Source organism: Opisthocomus hoazin, chromosome 2 (assembly GCF_030867145.1).
Source record: "Opisthocomus hoazin isolate bOpiHoa1 chromosome 2, bOpiHoa1.hap1, whole genome shotgun sequence".
Taxonomy (NCBI): domain Eukaryota; kingdom Metazoa; phylum Chordata; class Aves; order Opisthocomiformes; family Opisthocomidae; genus Opisthocomus; species Opisthocomus hoazin.
Genome location: NC_134415.1, coordinates 74,833,611 through 74,849,278, shown reverse-complemented (window position 1 = coordinate 74,849,278; position 15,668 = coordinate 74,833,611). Strand labels below are relative to the sequence as shown.

The following is a 15,668-nucleotide window of genomic DNA, read 5'->3' as shown; positions in this document are numbered from 1 at the left end:
TAAGGATGAGAGTTAAATATTAAGACAATGCACAATAATTAATAGAAATGGAAATTACTACATCAGAAGTAGAAACAGAAGGCAATAATCTGAGTCTTTCAAGCGTGGGCGTATAGACAATTGGAAGAATTGTATATGAAGTAGGCAATAAACTAAAATCAGAAGTAGACACCAGGGAGAAATAATTAGGGACATGGAAAATTGGATAAAATGCTACCTCATTGACAGAAGATAAATCATGCCAATCTAAATTTGATGTCTGTCTGATAGTTTAACAGATTTTTCTAGAGAAAAGACAAATGGTAGATCTAATCTTTAAGGCTTTTGTACGGTGCAGTGTAGAAAATTATCAATTAAGCTAAGGAGCATGATTAGCACTGTAAAGATTAGAAGCTAGGTAAGAAACTGGCTAATGAGGATAAAGGACAAGGCAGTGTGCTGAGAGAGAAACAGCTTGCTAGAAGGAGCTCACTGATGGAGGTCCCAAACAGCTGGTCTGAAGACCAGTCTTGTGTAGTGACTGTGGTAATAGCTTTGACAGCCTGAGTAGGAAGAAGAATGAAAATATCAAGCAACACGAACTGGATGACATTGAGAAATGCTATGAAGCACAAAGTGCGAGGTAATGTCTGTGGCAACAGATGGGAGGAAACAAAGCTGTTCCCAAATGGGTTAGTCTAGGTATTTCTAGTATTGATGGAGAAGTGCTAATGCCATAGCACAGCACGACTCAGGACAGCACTTTGCTAGCTGTAGCTCTAGAGAATTTTGGCCAACCAAAGAGAGCCAAAAGGAGCTTTTTCTCTTCTCTGCTCCAAAGCCTTGACAGAATAAGCGTGTGTCCACTAATACCATACAGAATGTGCAAATCCTAAAAAAATGTTTTCTGTATATAGCATTGCTTTGATTTCTGATGGACTGGGGGGTATTATGGTACCTCAACATGTAGAAATTAATCTATAAATTCACAGGGAAGAAAGGAGAATTATTTGAGCTAAAGACGTAAAAACATACACGTGGAAACTGAGAATGCATAAATCTAGGGTAGAAATTAGGGGGATTTTTTGGCTATCATAGCAGGGAGGTTTCAGAACAGACTTCAGATTGATTAGGGGGGAATGGACAAAAACCCGAATAATGCTCAGAGGAGGACAGGATGTATTTGCCAGATGGAATATGTGATCTGACTGCACGCTGTGATGGGGGATTGGATTTGATGGCTTAGGACATGCTCTTCATTCTGATTCCCTCGTGTGCCTGTCTTGTGTGTTGGCTCGGTTGAGAGCTCTTGAAGCTGCTGAAGTTTGGCTTCATCTTGCCTGCAGCAAATGCGCCAGACCACAGAGAACCCCGATGTGAAACAGCTGCATCACACTCCCTGCAGACAGCTTACCTCGTCACTTGTGGTATGGGTAGCTGCAGCTGCAAATTCCTTGTTTCCCAGGGTAGGAGTGCTCCCTGTTTGTATGGCTGAGACAAAAGGACGCCATTCTGGGAGAGCATTTCTATAGGAATATATGATTAGATTCAGCATAAAAATACCAACAAAGGGTCCAAGATGAGTTAGTTATTGTAACCTTGGTTTTGAACACACTGAACACAATTAGCCTCATATACAGTAATACAGAATCAAGTACAGCAGACAGCCGCTACTATATTGAATACTTACACACAAAACCAGAAAGACATAGCTGATAGAGCAAAACAGCAAAGAATATTAAAGGGTGAAAGTGAGGAGGGAAAACTGTTTTTATTTTTATACGCATTTGTTGTGCTCCTCCTTTTAGTATTAAGAACATTTAAAAGGATAACTGCCTTACCACTGTCTTGCCAAGAGATTGATGTAAAATAACCAGTAATGAAACCCCCTCATCCTGCAGTAAGGATGCTCACAGGAAATTAGAGCAGTGTAATAGAAGTGTTTTAACTTCACATAAAAATCTCTTTCCTATGTAGGTAAGATTAAAACAGATTACAGGACTCATTCTACCTTGCACTTTTTAATTAGACAGACTGCTGGTACTGCAGGGGTGCTGAACACAGGCTCATTTTTTCTCCATGTCTGATGGTGGAGGCAACAAAGGGAAACAGAGAGCAGCATTCCCATATCTCATGGCACCCAGGAAAGGAGGATAAGCCATTTCACACAAACATTTTGCCCTCACGGATGTGTATTTAGATAGAACAGTCTATGATGAAATTTTTTTGATTATGCCATTTGATAAGCATGAAATACGCAGATTTGTGCAAAACCAGTATTTGCCTTACAGCTGCCTGCATCATCCTCGGAGATTTTTCTCCAAATGCTATCTGTGTTCTCCTTAAGTTTGTTTTATTCCACCAATGAATTCCAGGAAAACTATGAAATTTCCCACATTTTAACAGAATTTGTGGTGACGGTTTTCCAGTAACCCCTTCCTTATTTTTCTCCCGTATAGACAACCTCAGCCTCTAAGAGCTTAGGACTTTCCTGCTCACCACTGTCTTGCGATTTAAACTGTGCCCACTAGCAAATACCATGCAAGGACTGAAAAAGAGAGCACTGCTATATGACAGAAGGCATGGACCGCTACGTTTCACCTACGGCAAAACATGCAAGCACTAGAACAGGGTCTTTGAGTATCATCTGGAAAATACAGAAAATGTGTCATGTGATTACTTCACCTTACAATTTCTATGCAACATTTGTGATTCAGTACAAGCAGGAGTTGATTAGCCATAGTAACGGGCAGCGTTTCATCTGAGCTAGAGCATGTTGAGGATGCAAGCAGGCAGCAGGAATTGAGGAGTATGGCCTTCTCTCATGCGTGAAATGACAGAGGCAAAACTTCCTTTGGCATCTTTGTTTCGACCAAATGGCAATGAGGCTGATGTCAGGTTTTCACTGTCGCTGAAGCTTCTTGCTTTGGGTTCTGGCTGGCATGAGCGACAATGTTGTGTTGAGGCATGCCCTGCAGCTCAAACCTCCTTCATCCATTGCAAAACTTCTTACATGACTGCCAATGAGCAGGAAAGAAAAAGATGTGGAAGAACTAACTACAAATTTCTCTTTGCATCCCAGCTGAGTTCAGAGGCCAAGGTAGGACCTTAGGTCATCAGTTAAGAATATATCCTCACAGTTTGGCTTGGAGATAGCTGGAGGTTATTAAAGTGTGCAGATAATGCAATCCTTCTGCTAATGGACAGACTCCCTGCCCGTAAGTTATCATTATTACTGAACCTGTCCAGCACCCCTTGGAATCCTTCTGAACAAGAGAACCAACACTTCTGCTTGGGCATTCGAGCTTCTGCAGCTGAAGAGCTGAGAAGACGTGCCGAACTGTATCTCAGTGGTTGGGGTCCCTTTAGGGATCTCTGGATTAAAGATCTGAGGGATCTGACAGGACTTATAAAGGTTCAGGTGGACAAGTTTTACCTGTTCAAATGCAATCTGGAAAACCCACAGCAGTTATTCTGGTGTTTGGTGCCATTTGGGTTTGAGAAAATACTGTGTTTCACTGTTGGTGGCTGCCCAAATTTCTGTTGATGACAAAGATATATCATCACCTGACTGGAGCTTAGTTCTGCAGTCATAGAATGGTTTGGGTTGGAAGGACCTTATAGATCACCGAGTTCCAAACCCCCTCCACACCTTTCACTAAACCAGGTTGCTCAAAGCCCCATCCAACCTGGCCTTGAACACTTCCAGGCAGGGGGCATGCACACCTTCTCTGGGAAACCTGTTCCAGTGCCTCGGCACCCTCATAGTAAAGGATTTCTGTCTCCTATCTAATCTAAATCTACTCTCAGTTTAAAGCCATTACCCCTTGTCCTGTCCCTACATTCCCTTGTAAAAAGTCTCTCGCCAACTTTCTTGTAAGCCTCCTTCAGGTACTGGAAGGCTACTGTTACGTCTCCCTAGAGCCTTCTCTTCTCCAGGCTGCGCAGCCCCAACTCTCTCAGCCTTTCCTCACAGCAGAGGTGTTCCAGCCATCTGAACATTTTTGTGGCTCTCCTCGAGACCCACTCCAACAGGTCTTTGTCTTTCCTGTGCTGAGGACTCCAGAGCTGGACGCAGGACTCCAGATGGGGGTCTCATCAGAGCAGTCCATTTAGAAAGATGTCTGTGTATCCCTAGGAAATATTCTGCCCATAACTCTCACATGGGATCAGTGATCAGCCAAAGGTTGGGTCTTTATCTCTCACCCCTGAAGGTAGGCAGCAGTAATTAAGGCTGAACCAGCGGATTGTTCTCCTTATAAATACCCTAGAATCTCAAAGGAAGCATCCCTGCCTCACCAGTAGGAAGGAACAGAGACAACTCCCTCAAAGGCCTGGACAAAAATAGTCAGCCACAGTTTGAGTAGGTCACATTCCCGGCCTAAGACAAATTTGGCCAGATCCTCATGAGTCTGAGCCGAAGGAGTCAGCAGACAGAACTGTGAGACACGACTAGGATGCTGGCTTCCATTCCTACTTATAAAGTAATATGTCTGTAATATCCAGCTATGCAAGTGAAAACACTGTGCAAGTTCATAGTTCTCAGAGCCCTCACACTTCGCAGTACTGCTGCTGGCTGGAGAGTGTGTGCATCCCACAGCGCAAATGCTGCGCTTGGTCACGGTGAACTTAATTTGCTCTACCTGAGACGAAAATAGAACACAGTGTGAAAAGAAGCTTGGCCTCTCAATCAATTCATCAAACCGAGTGGAAATGTCTGTTTGCTATATCAAAGATAATGAGAGAAATTTGGTTTTAGCTCCCCTGGCTCAGCCCGCTCAGGTTCTCGTGTGTGAAATTACCCAGGGGGAAAAGCCATAAGGTGGTGCAGGAACCCCTCTTGGCCTTAGCTTTGATTGGCTGTGCAGTGTATGCTACAAACTGAATTAGTTCAGAAAACAGAGAGGTTCATCAGACTGCACAGACCCACTGACAGGAAGAAGATATTGGTGGGAACTGCTTGTCTGGAGAGCATGGAGGGTGTCAATAGGGTGTTACAGGACTAAAATGAATTCCACCTGATACATACATTTTTGTCCCTCTTCATTAGTGTGATTCTGAGGAGATTGCTGCTCTCTAAGGTTTAAAATTTTAATAGATCTGATTTCTTTATTCATATTTGTCAAAATGTGGAGAATTTCTAGGCCAAGTAAGGGAAAAGGTGTTTATTCCATTTCGTACTTTGTCACTGAATATGTGAAACATGACAATTGTGAATTTTCAGTTAGTCCTACAACAAAGAATTCCTTTTACAGACTTCAAAAGCACAGTTGGGTTGCCATAGGCTAGGAGCTGGACTTCATATTACCTACCAAGAGATTCAGTCTACAGCTGCTGTTTTGAAATAGAAATGGAACTGGAGCACCGCAGCTCCAGCAGTCTGCTCCTGCAGACAATTTCCAGTTCAATGGTCTGACTAAAAGAGAATTTTCATTTTCATAACCAATGTAATAACAGTCATGATCGTTATCGTGATAGCTGAGTGAAAAACCAAAGTTAGCAAATCACTGGGTTTCTTTGCGTGGGCTTTTCTGCAGACTCACATCTGTCTCCTTTTGTCACTTTGGATGTTGTTCTGCCCTGGTGTCCGTGGTAACGTGGATGTGGACATCTGTGACAGCCAGAACTACTTGTCTGCAGATTCCCCCTGCAGCAGTCAGTCGGTCGGTCTAGCGTTCCCGAGCTCCGACACAGCGACTCTTCTGTGCCTTTTCTTCCTGCTTTCCCTTCTCAGGTCATGATCTGCGTACTGGAGAATGACTCACTCTCTGCAGACCCAGGCATGAATTTACTGCCTTCTGAACAGCTCTTCTTCATTTTTTTCTTTTTTCTGCTCTTACTGTCTTATCACTATTTGGGATGATAAAATCAGATGCACTGTTTGCTCCCCATCAAGAAGTTTCTTTCACACCTGCCTTTTCAAGTGGATTACTTTAAAGCAGAAGAATCTCAAGTGGAAATAGCAGAAGTGTTTTAGCTGTAATGCTTTAAGGAAATACAAAAGACAAGTTTTGCATGGAGAGATAAGAAAAAGTAGAGGATAAGAACTACAGGAGAGTAAATTTTGGAAGGTTTAATAGTTCATTCTGGATTTTTAAACATTTCAAGTTATCAGATGCCTTTATGTTCATCTTCCTTATTTTAGAAATTTTGTGATGTTTGAGTTACTCCCAAAATGCGTAATTTTGATTCACTTGCAATAAAAATACTGTATATAAACTAAATTTCAAATGGGTTCTGTAAACTTCATCCACAATTGTATGTAGTACTACTGTAAGGTATTTTATTTAAAAAAAAACAGCACTGCAGATATGTTTGGGTTCTGTTCTTTCTTAATGTAAAAGACTTTGTGCATGAATAACAAAGTCAGACTGATTTCACTTGTATATTTTTCTGTGGTCAGCTAGACCTTACTGCTGCAGTGGTTTTCTGTAGGGGTTCTGCAGTAGCACACACCAGAGAGAGGAGCAAGACCCCTGCTCCTGCAGCCGAGCCATCAGATGCCATTAGCTCTTCTGCTACGCCTGACTGGGCGAATGCATTCAAGCACTGGCTCCATAAAGAACATCTCTTAGATAAATCCCAGAAACATCCACTCACCCATAATCAGTGCAGGTTTTGATAGACTGAGCAAATCTTGTTATACATGTTATCTTGTTACATTTGTCTAGGTTTTGCTTTGTATGTTTATCTTCAAATTGACAGGCACCTAAAATGTGCTTTTTATATGCTGAAAATTAATGGTAGTTTAGTGTAAACTATTTTCACCACAGGTAATAATCGTAGACTCATAGAATAGAACCATAGAATCATTAATGTTGGAAAAGACCTCTAAGATCATCAAGTCCAACCTTCAACCCATGCCTACTAATCCATGTCCCGGAGTGCCACATCTACAAGGTTTTTGAACACCTGATGTCTAGAGAAGACATATTTTTTACACTTTCCTAATTTTTTAATGTTTGTAAATATCATTGTGTGTTCCATATTGTGTGGGAAAGCATGTATAGACACCCAGATGTCAGAGTGGAGCGACCACGGTGAGATCTGTAGGGCTGATTTAACTATTTGATTTGACAGTTCAGTAAGTTTTGGCAGATGCCTTTCATGTCAGTGATGAAACATGAAATGTTAATGTGACTAGGACACTTAGGTGTTCTCTGCAAAGGAGGTCTCTGTCTTCTCCTCAGAGGATGATATCCCTATTTTCCATTTTAATTCAGTAATAAATGAATTTATTAAAAATATTCATTTATGCATTTAATTCAGTAAACCCGTCTTTATTCAGTAACCAAGTGTTACTGTCTCTTTTAAATGGGTGAGAAACTGAGGGTCATCTAAAATCATTTTGATTCACAAAAGAAATTTATAGGCTGAAAATCAGTCCCAGGACTCCAGAGTGTTAGTTCATTGATTTAATCACAAAGTCATCTGGTCTTTCATTAAACTACATAATAAGCAAGCTTATATACGTATGTGCCTATATGTGTAGATACAAAAATGTACAGTAAAATTATTTAATGATACAGAAACATGAGTTATTTTTTGGTTGCTTACTCCAGGGTGTGTGACACCCATTAGCTAATCTGAACTAAACAATTTCTGACCATGTTACTCTTTGAACAGCTTACAGTTATCCTGTTTAACATGGAGGGAAGTGGGATTTGGTGAGACTACAACTCCGGATATTTTAAAAATATTTTTTCTTAGAGGAAATATATTTCTGTAGAAAGTGAGAGGTTAGTCAGAAAAATGAAGCACAATATCATTCTCAACTAGCTTTTTAGCCAGAGAGAGAGGAATTGCACACTTCCTGAGAGCCTGCAGTTTGGTACTGCAGTTGTGTAGAGGGTAGCAATGAAAAATGATCTCTCATTTCATTTCTCAGGAATAGCTCTTTCTGCTGGTTTTGAATCTGTCTCTTTTGCTGTCTATTAATAGTGAATCTCAGCAGATGAGGTTTGCAGGTCAAGATTAAAAAAACTCCAAAACCTACATGTAGACATAGCAGTAGAGTGTGCCTGGAAATTCTGTCTTCAATAAAATACAAAGACTTCAGGCAGAGTCTGAGAAACGCAGTACAATGAACAACAAATTTTGTCTTCAATGAACTAAGTCTGCATCCTCCCATCACACTGCTGGATTCACTGCTGTTTCAGCAGGAGGAAAATACTCATGGATTTCAAGGGGCTTTGGGTCAATCTGACAGAGTATTGACAAAAACCAGAGATTTCTCATATACCTAGAGTACATATTCCTATATTAACCTTACTAACAACCCTTCTACTTCAGTGCTGCAGAGAGCTGCTCCAGAAGACAATTCAGCCTGTACCTTAACTTGTTTCTAAGGAAGGTAAAGATGGACTTGTTGTAGGGTGGTCAGCATCCATGTCTCTTTGCAGGAGCTGCACATAGGTACCAAAGACAAATGATTCACAGGCCTTTGTTTAGATTTCCCCCAGCTTCGTCCAAACCCTTTCTCCCAGGCTGGAGAGCTGCCACTGGAAAACACACTGCCATGGAAGAAATATTACTGGGTGAAAGAGCCCACTGGCAGGAAGCCCCTGAGAGAGGAACGAGAGGTATGGCCAGGAGAAGGGGGATATGGTAGAGCTGGAGCCACGCACTAAAGCAAAAGTGAATCAGTTTTGGCTGGGCAGCTCCTAGAGCAAGAAAAAGGTCACATTTAGCTGCTGGAAGCCCCCCAGATTCCTCACAGCAGGACACAAGGCAATCACAAATCTGGCTGGCACTGTGGTTATGCAGTGCAGCAAGCCAGCTGGCTGTCCAGGGTGAGAAATTCAGGCCTAAGGTGGGAAGAAGGGACAGTGGGAAACTAGGGAGCTAGCTCCCAGCTTGGGAAACTGGATGCCTTTGGCTCCAGAGTTTTGCTTCAGCTTAGTCAAGTCCACTGCTGCCAGATGGTACCCAAGTTCACATGGAAAGAGGAAGGGGAGGCGGGAAAGTGCTGAGACTAAAAGTTGAACTGAAAATGGGGAAACAAATCTATTAGAAAATGCTTTGAAATGATTGACTTGGGTTTGATTGCCACATGGGGGAGATCTAAGCCTAAACAGTCCTTTCAGAGCTGTGTCACATGGGAGGAATGCTTCAGCAGATGCACGGTGAGGCTCGACACTGTCTTTTGTGGTTGGTGGGGCAGCTGGATGATTACATCAAATCCTACTGCCAGATGACACATGAAGACCTGGTGACATTCCTGGTAAAAAGCAATTAACAGCTGATGAAAAGCAGAACTCTCCCTACCCTGTAATCCTGACACACTTTAAGCTTTCGCCATGATGGTGCTTTCCCTCTAAAGCGTGCATACTAGCTGCAGGAAACAAAAACATACAGCACCATGGGTTATATGTCCAAAGCTTTCAAAGATGCCGTGGACTCTGTAAAAAAGCCAAATGCTTCCTCAGGCGGGAGGTTGGACACAGGTTCTGTAGGTCTCCTAAATGACAGCAGATTAACATCACTACGAAGTTAGCTTAAGTAAAATTTGCTTTCACTACAACAATTATTTCTTCAAATATAAAAAGCAGAATTGCTAAAAAGCTTCTTCCAAAATAATATAGTCCAGTATATTCATTTTATGCCACGCTAAAAATGATCTAAAGGAAACAAATTCCGCGTCCATCAAAGCACCACAGTCAGTTAAGACTAAAAAAGAGACTTGCAGACACCTTTATGTAGAATAGTGAAGTCCGTCATGAAGCAGCTAATAACAGGTTGCAGCTAGTTGTCAGTGTTCAGGTATGAATCCCTGAATGTTGCAGAATGCAGGCACTTTTTGAAGTCCCACTGAACGCCGATTTGTGTATTCCCAGTACTAAATCTCCACTAGCAAGCTGGCTATACAATTTGTCCTTTGTGGCTTCTCACACATAACATGCAAGAAGAATTAATTTGTAGTCTAGGATCAGGAGACAAGTCATGTGGGCTTAAAGCCATTTTTGTGTCCCCCGTAGCAGGAACCCACTATCTCAAGCTAATATCCAGTGGTCTGTACTTTTAAATCCCTGCCTTTACCCACAAGGACTAACGTATTGCCAAAAAGGCTGTTTGTGTTGTATTTTCAGTCCTGGCACACTGAGTCTGGATATGTCAGAAAATTCAGGCTGACCTCTGATCTAGTGGAGTGTGTGCCAAAATATGTGTACTTGAGCTTTCGGTTAACTGCCCTCCATACATACTTTCAAACCTCCTGAGGTCACCCCGGAGCATGTTTCACAGCTGAAGTTCATCCTGTCCGAACTGACATTAAATCTTCTGGCGCCTGCTTTCTGATTACAGGCAAGGGAAGCTGCAGGTGGGCTTTTTAAGTGCCTTTATTAATTTTTTTTAAATTATATGTGTTTTAAATGCTTATTTGAATTATTTAAATGTTTATTTAATGATATTTTTATATTACCAATGGCATGTTATACTTCACGGTCCTGTGGTTTAGCTGTAATTAACTTCAGATTTGACCGCTACAGTCAGACAAGCATAGATGATGGTACCCCACACTGAAGCCAGAGAAATTGTTTGGCTTGGCTAAAAGCACAGCAGAATCAGCTTTGGATCTTTGACCAGAACCCAGCTTTCCTAAGTCCCACCTGACCAATATTTTACGTGCCTGGGCCACAAGAAGGCACCGGTTAGCTGTTGGTTATGGAAGACAGGGAAGTTAATGGGAGCAAACCAACTTTCAAAGAGACATTCCCATAAAAGATGGACATCCCAGCGACAGGGGGTTTGTTCTGTACCTTGTGTGCCAAAACAAGGATCTGTGCCTACCCCTGTCTGTGGGTTTTCATGAGCTCAGCATAACTGGTGCTGTGTCTAATGACTCAACTCTTATTTCTGCTTAGTTTTCAGGGCTTTACTTGCTGTCATTCTTCACTATCCTTGTTGGGCTGGTGCTCTACTCCTCCACGTCCACCTACGTAGCCCAGGATCCTCGGGTGTACAAGCAGTTTCGCAACCCTTCGGGACCTGTTGTAGACCTGCCAGCCACCGGCCAGCTGGAGCCTTCGGTAACATACACCAGCCTGGGGCAGGAGACAGAAGAGGAGCCTCACGTTAGAGTTACTTAAACCCAGGGCTGTCGATCACCTACTGATGATTCAGCGGAGCTCGTGTATCCATTATCTCTGTATTGTACATAGAGAAAGGTATTTACCAGGTGCAGTTACACTGGTGAGCTGCAAGGTAGCAAATAAGGAAAGCTCATAAAAATACAAATTAATTGTTCCAGGATGTTCATTGCAAGGAGATGCCAGTCCCTCATTTACGATATGAGCAGCATGTTTGCAGTACAAACTGCTCTGTATGAATCAGTTGATGTCAAACTACCTGTGAAAGATATTAAATATATAAGCTGAAATTATAAAATGAAATTCGTAGAAGGGTGTTTTTGCACCCACTGAGTGATATTATGCCTAAGCCACACCGGTTGTGGAAAAGCCGCCTTTTTACAGCAAATACGCTTGTGTAGTCACTGTTAATTTCTCTCTATTTGTTTGTTTGCACAAAGTAGATGGGTTACTCAAGGTAGCAACACCCTGACACCTTTTTGCTAGCACCTTGGATTTGATGAGGGAAAGAATTCATCTGTGCTATCTGTTTAGTTGCCCTTTCTAGGTAATCTGTTCCATGAATCCAGAGGAGGGACAACTTACAATATCCGTCTCTATTCTAGGAATAGGTATAAGGCGAGCATTTTAGCCTTTCTATATTTGCAGAAGTGAAGTACTCAAGCATTGACCTCTCTGTGATCCATGGCAGATTTCCTAGCGGCTGAGGTTCTGCATCAGGTGACAGGGAGTTAGTTTCTCTGTAGTCATAATTTAACACAGATTTCTTACTTTTTAAATTTAAATCTGTAAAAAGGAAAATGCATTTTCTAGTTTCCTATGTGTTATACGTCTCCATGGTAAGATGACGTATCATGTGGATCAGGGCACTTATTTTAGATACTCAGTGCACCGAGGGCGCCTTCTGCTGTTCCAGTTTGCTTAGTCTCCTGTGGGTCATTATTCTAACAATAGCTATTTAGAAATGTGTCAGTTTTTTACCAAAACCCACGAATTGTAAAAATCAGGAAGATTAAGCGAGGAATTCATGAGCAGAAAGACTGGACCATCTTCTGGTGTTGCTGCAGTAGCGCAAAGGCATTCATACCGGGAGGGTGCAGCCAATTATTTTTCATTAACTACAAAACTAGCAGAAGAATTCAGCAGGTTTTTTTATTCCTGGGGACATGTGAAAATAGTAAGGGTGTGCTCCACAACTGTACTTCTGCTCCAGAAGAACGGGGGAAATCTTAGTCACCACCATGAAAAAATCCATCTCTGCCTGTATGTTTGCTCTTCTGAGAGCCCAATAAAAGGAAATCATTATTTCAACATCCATCATCTATTTTTAATTTAAAATTCAGGAAGGGGAGATGGTCTTACATCTAACAGATAGGAGAGGGATCCAGGAGAGCTTGGTTTTACTCACAGATGTCTCTGCCAGATCTCTGCGTGATCTTGGGCATGACTTACCTTCTGTGTGGCTGAGTTTCCCAATCTGTATATACGGGAATAATGATATTTTACCTACCTCACAGGGGTGCTATGGGACCAAGCTATTTTAAAATGCTTCGGGATCTTCAGAAGGAAGGAGATTAAGAAGTACACAATAGTGCTGTAAAATTGTGTATACATTCATTGTATTTGGAAAATGGAGCTTACGGCAGGGTTGATGAATGCTTTGCTTGTGGACACAGAAGATGAATTTGATTTGAATGCTATTCTGCTGAAGAAGTCTGTCTGAAGTAAAAATGTAGGGCTTCGTGTTTGAAAAATACAACTTACCTATTTCTATTTAAAAAATAAAAAAAAAAAAATCAATCTGTACTCCGGAGATTAGAAAGGCCACACAGTTCAACCAAGCAGGAAGAATTTCTGCTGAGGTAACATTCATCTTTTATAGTCCTGTTCTACTTTAATATAGAAGAGACTTCCCTGGAGCAGACTGAGAGAAGTATGTATGCATAATATACACGAAGTGGCAAATGCCAGAATGCTATTGAACAGCAAAAGTATGTTGTAGCTTATTCTTGCTGTGTAGGAGGAGGAGAGGCAATTTCTCTCCCACCGTGTTTAGGCTGTCTGCCATGATCCTGCTGCAGCTGAGGGAAGGGCCCGCAGTATTGCCAAACCGTGTCCAAAACCAGCACAAAAGCTTCAGTGAAGATGGCTTGGTTTTAAAGTCATAATAAATGTATTATTTTTTCCCTGCCTTCTGTTTATTTAATCTTTTTAGCATTCATGTTTCCAAGCTTTTTCTCTTAAACCAATGAGGATTAAAAAAAAAAAAAAAAAAAGATTCCCACAGAGAAACAGAGTCTGTATTCCGGGGATATTAAGGAAAGTCTAAATATTACAGGATTCAAAGAAAAAAAATATTAAAAACCACACATGAAAGATGACCTGATACTTCAGGGTAAGGTCTGTGTGGTGGAAGTCCAGGTGGGAAGCGCATCGTTGGGTGAAGCCCTCATGCACAGAGGCCGGCAAGCTCTGGGAGGGCTTCCACTTAAGGTGGGTTTCGTGCCTTCCCCAGGAGCAAGGCCTCTGGTTACAACCACCATGGTTCCCTCAGGTACCCAGAGGCACACTGGTGGGCGCCTGTCATCTCAGACTTTTTTGCTACCTTTTATACCAATTAAATACCTTTCTCTAAACATTAGTCCCTGTGCTGGTCTTGAGACCTGTGAGGATGGCGTGTGTGTGTGTGTCTGTTTCATGTTTACAATCCCTTCCTGTTGCATAATTGTTTTTGGTTAATTTCATTCTTAGTATTTATTTTTAAGCCAAATGTTTGTAGTCCTTCAGCCTCCCCCTCTTCATTTTTCTGGCACTAACTTGTAGATGTTTGTTAGAGTCTTCTCAAACAGCTGGGCAGGAGGCATCTCCCAGCCTGGTCACTGGGCTGGGAGTTTCTACTTACAAGGGTTTGCGATCCACGTGTGGCCAACAGGTGCCATCTGAAGCAATTTTTATGAACTATTTTAAAAGGCTCTGTTGTACAGCAACAAATGATGAATGTTCCGGCGTGCCCCCTGCGCCCAGCCACCATCCTCTGTGTTACTCGCACAGGAGGAGTTTGATGTGCAAAGCGGGGCTGCTTCGCTGTCTGTGTCTCCCGTTAAGCAGGGTAGATGCTTGGATGAACACCAGTGTGCCAGCGCTGGGTGGCCCTCGATGGAAAACAGTAGTATAGCTTTACAAGTAACCGTGTTGACTGAAAAACTGAGGTCTACTAAAGGAAAACATTACTTCTACCTGCTTGTTTTCTTCGGTTTGAGACCTCAGTACACACCAGCAAAGGTTCAGCTATCTAACTGGCAGCTACTCTCCGTGTTGCGTAGGACGTCTCTAGCTCCGTGTAGCTCCTTGCCTGAACAAACTGAAACTCTGTTTTACTGCAGGCCCTGAGCAGCCCTTAGCAAGACTGATGTAATTTTCTGCTACTGGATGAAAATCTTCACTGGGAGGCAGACCTTGTCTTTGTTCCAGCTATAAACTTTAAAAACACACAACGGTAGACCAAGCAATTGAAAATTTTGCACCACTGTGTCATAAGAAGAAGTTTCAATGTATAGTGTAGAGATTGCTAACTTGTGCTATTAACATTTTGACAAGCGTGTAGTATCGTTTTCTTTCCTTTTTTTTTAAAACCATTTAGAATTCCTGCGCTAGCTACAAGTATAAATTTTACCCCATGGGTAGGATTTTATTGTTAAATGCCATAATAAAGCACACTAATCTTGAAACTGCAGATGGAAATACAAACCAAAACCAAAACCAAGAAAACAAATTCCCAACCCCAAATCCTGCATCAAAAAGCTGAAAAAACCTTTCTCCATTTTGATATTTGCATGCTCCTATATGGACTGGCTGTGGCAATGTAATGCCTGTATAATGTTTTCAAATAAAAAAAATAAATGCTTTATGAAAGCGGGTTTATTAGTTTCCTTGCCTGTTTCCTTTCTGATTTCTTAGCCTAAAATGATTTTTCTGAAGTGTAGATCTTGACTGCAGGGCACAATTTTTCTGTGCTGAGGACTGTTTTCCCTTGTGAGGTGGTTAACCTAAAACTTCTTCCAAAGTGTAACCTAAAACTTCTTCCAAAGTGTCTAAGCATAGGTGCCATTAGGCACCCTGGGGTATCTTGCCTGGCCCCCAGGTGCTGCTCCAGAAGGATAAGGGGTCTCCTGTGCACCTTCTGTCTCAGCTTGCCATTCCCCTATGGCTAGCTCAGGTATCATGATATTCATGGCCCTCATTTGGACACAAAAGCACTCCCCCACTGCCTTCCTGGACTGGTTAATCACTCTAGAATTAGTCTGGAGCAACACACATGTGTGATGTTGAAGGACACGTCTTGAGAGATGAGTGTCTGCAGGTGCCTCGCCCAGCCCTCCCTCCCCACTGCTCTGCCCTGTGCTGCAGCACCGTTCCCTGGGGAGCTCTGAGGCAGGAAAAGAAAGGATGGAGACATCGGGTGGAAAGGAGTGTCAGGAGGAGCAGAACAGGGGAAAGGAAGAAAGAAAATGAGACTTTGGCATGTTTAAAGTCCACAAGGGAAGAAAGGAAGGGAAGATCCTGAGAGCGTGAGAGCAAGGGATTTTGTGAACATGCAGTCAT

At 42.2% G+C, this 15,668-nt stretch overlaps 1 protein-coding gene across 1 annotated transcript in view; it reads left to right on the top strand.

Annotated features, from left to right (window-relative positions):
• Positions 1-14,978, top strand: part of SLC35F1 (solute carrier family 35 member F1) — a 257,949-nt gene extending 242,971 nt beyond the window's left edge. Inside the window, exon 8 of the mRNA XM_075414159.1 lies at positions 10,842-14,978. Within this exon, the coding sequence (XP_075270274.1) occupies positions 10,842-11,066 (225 nt within the window). The 3' untranslated portion in view covers positions 11,067-14,978. The remainder of the gene's footprint in view (positions 1-10,841) is intronic.
• The last annotated feature ends 690 nt before the right edge of the window (positions 14,979-15,668 follow it).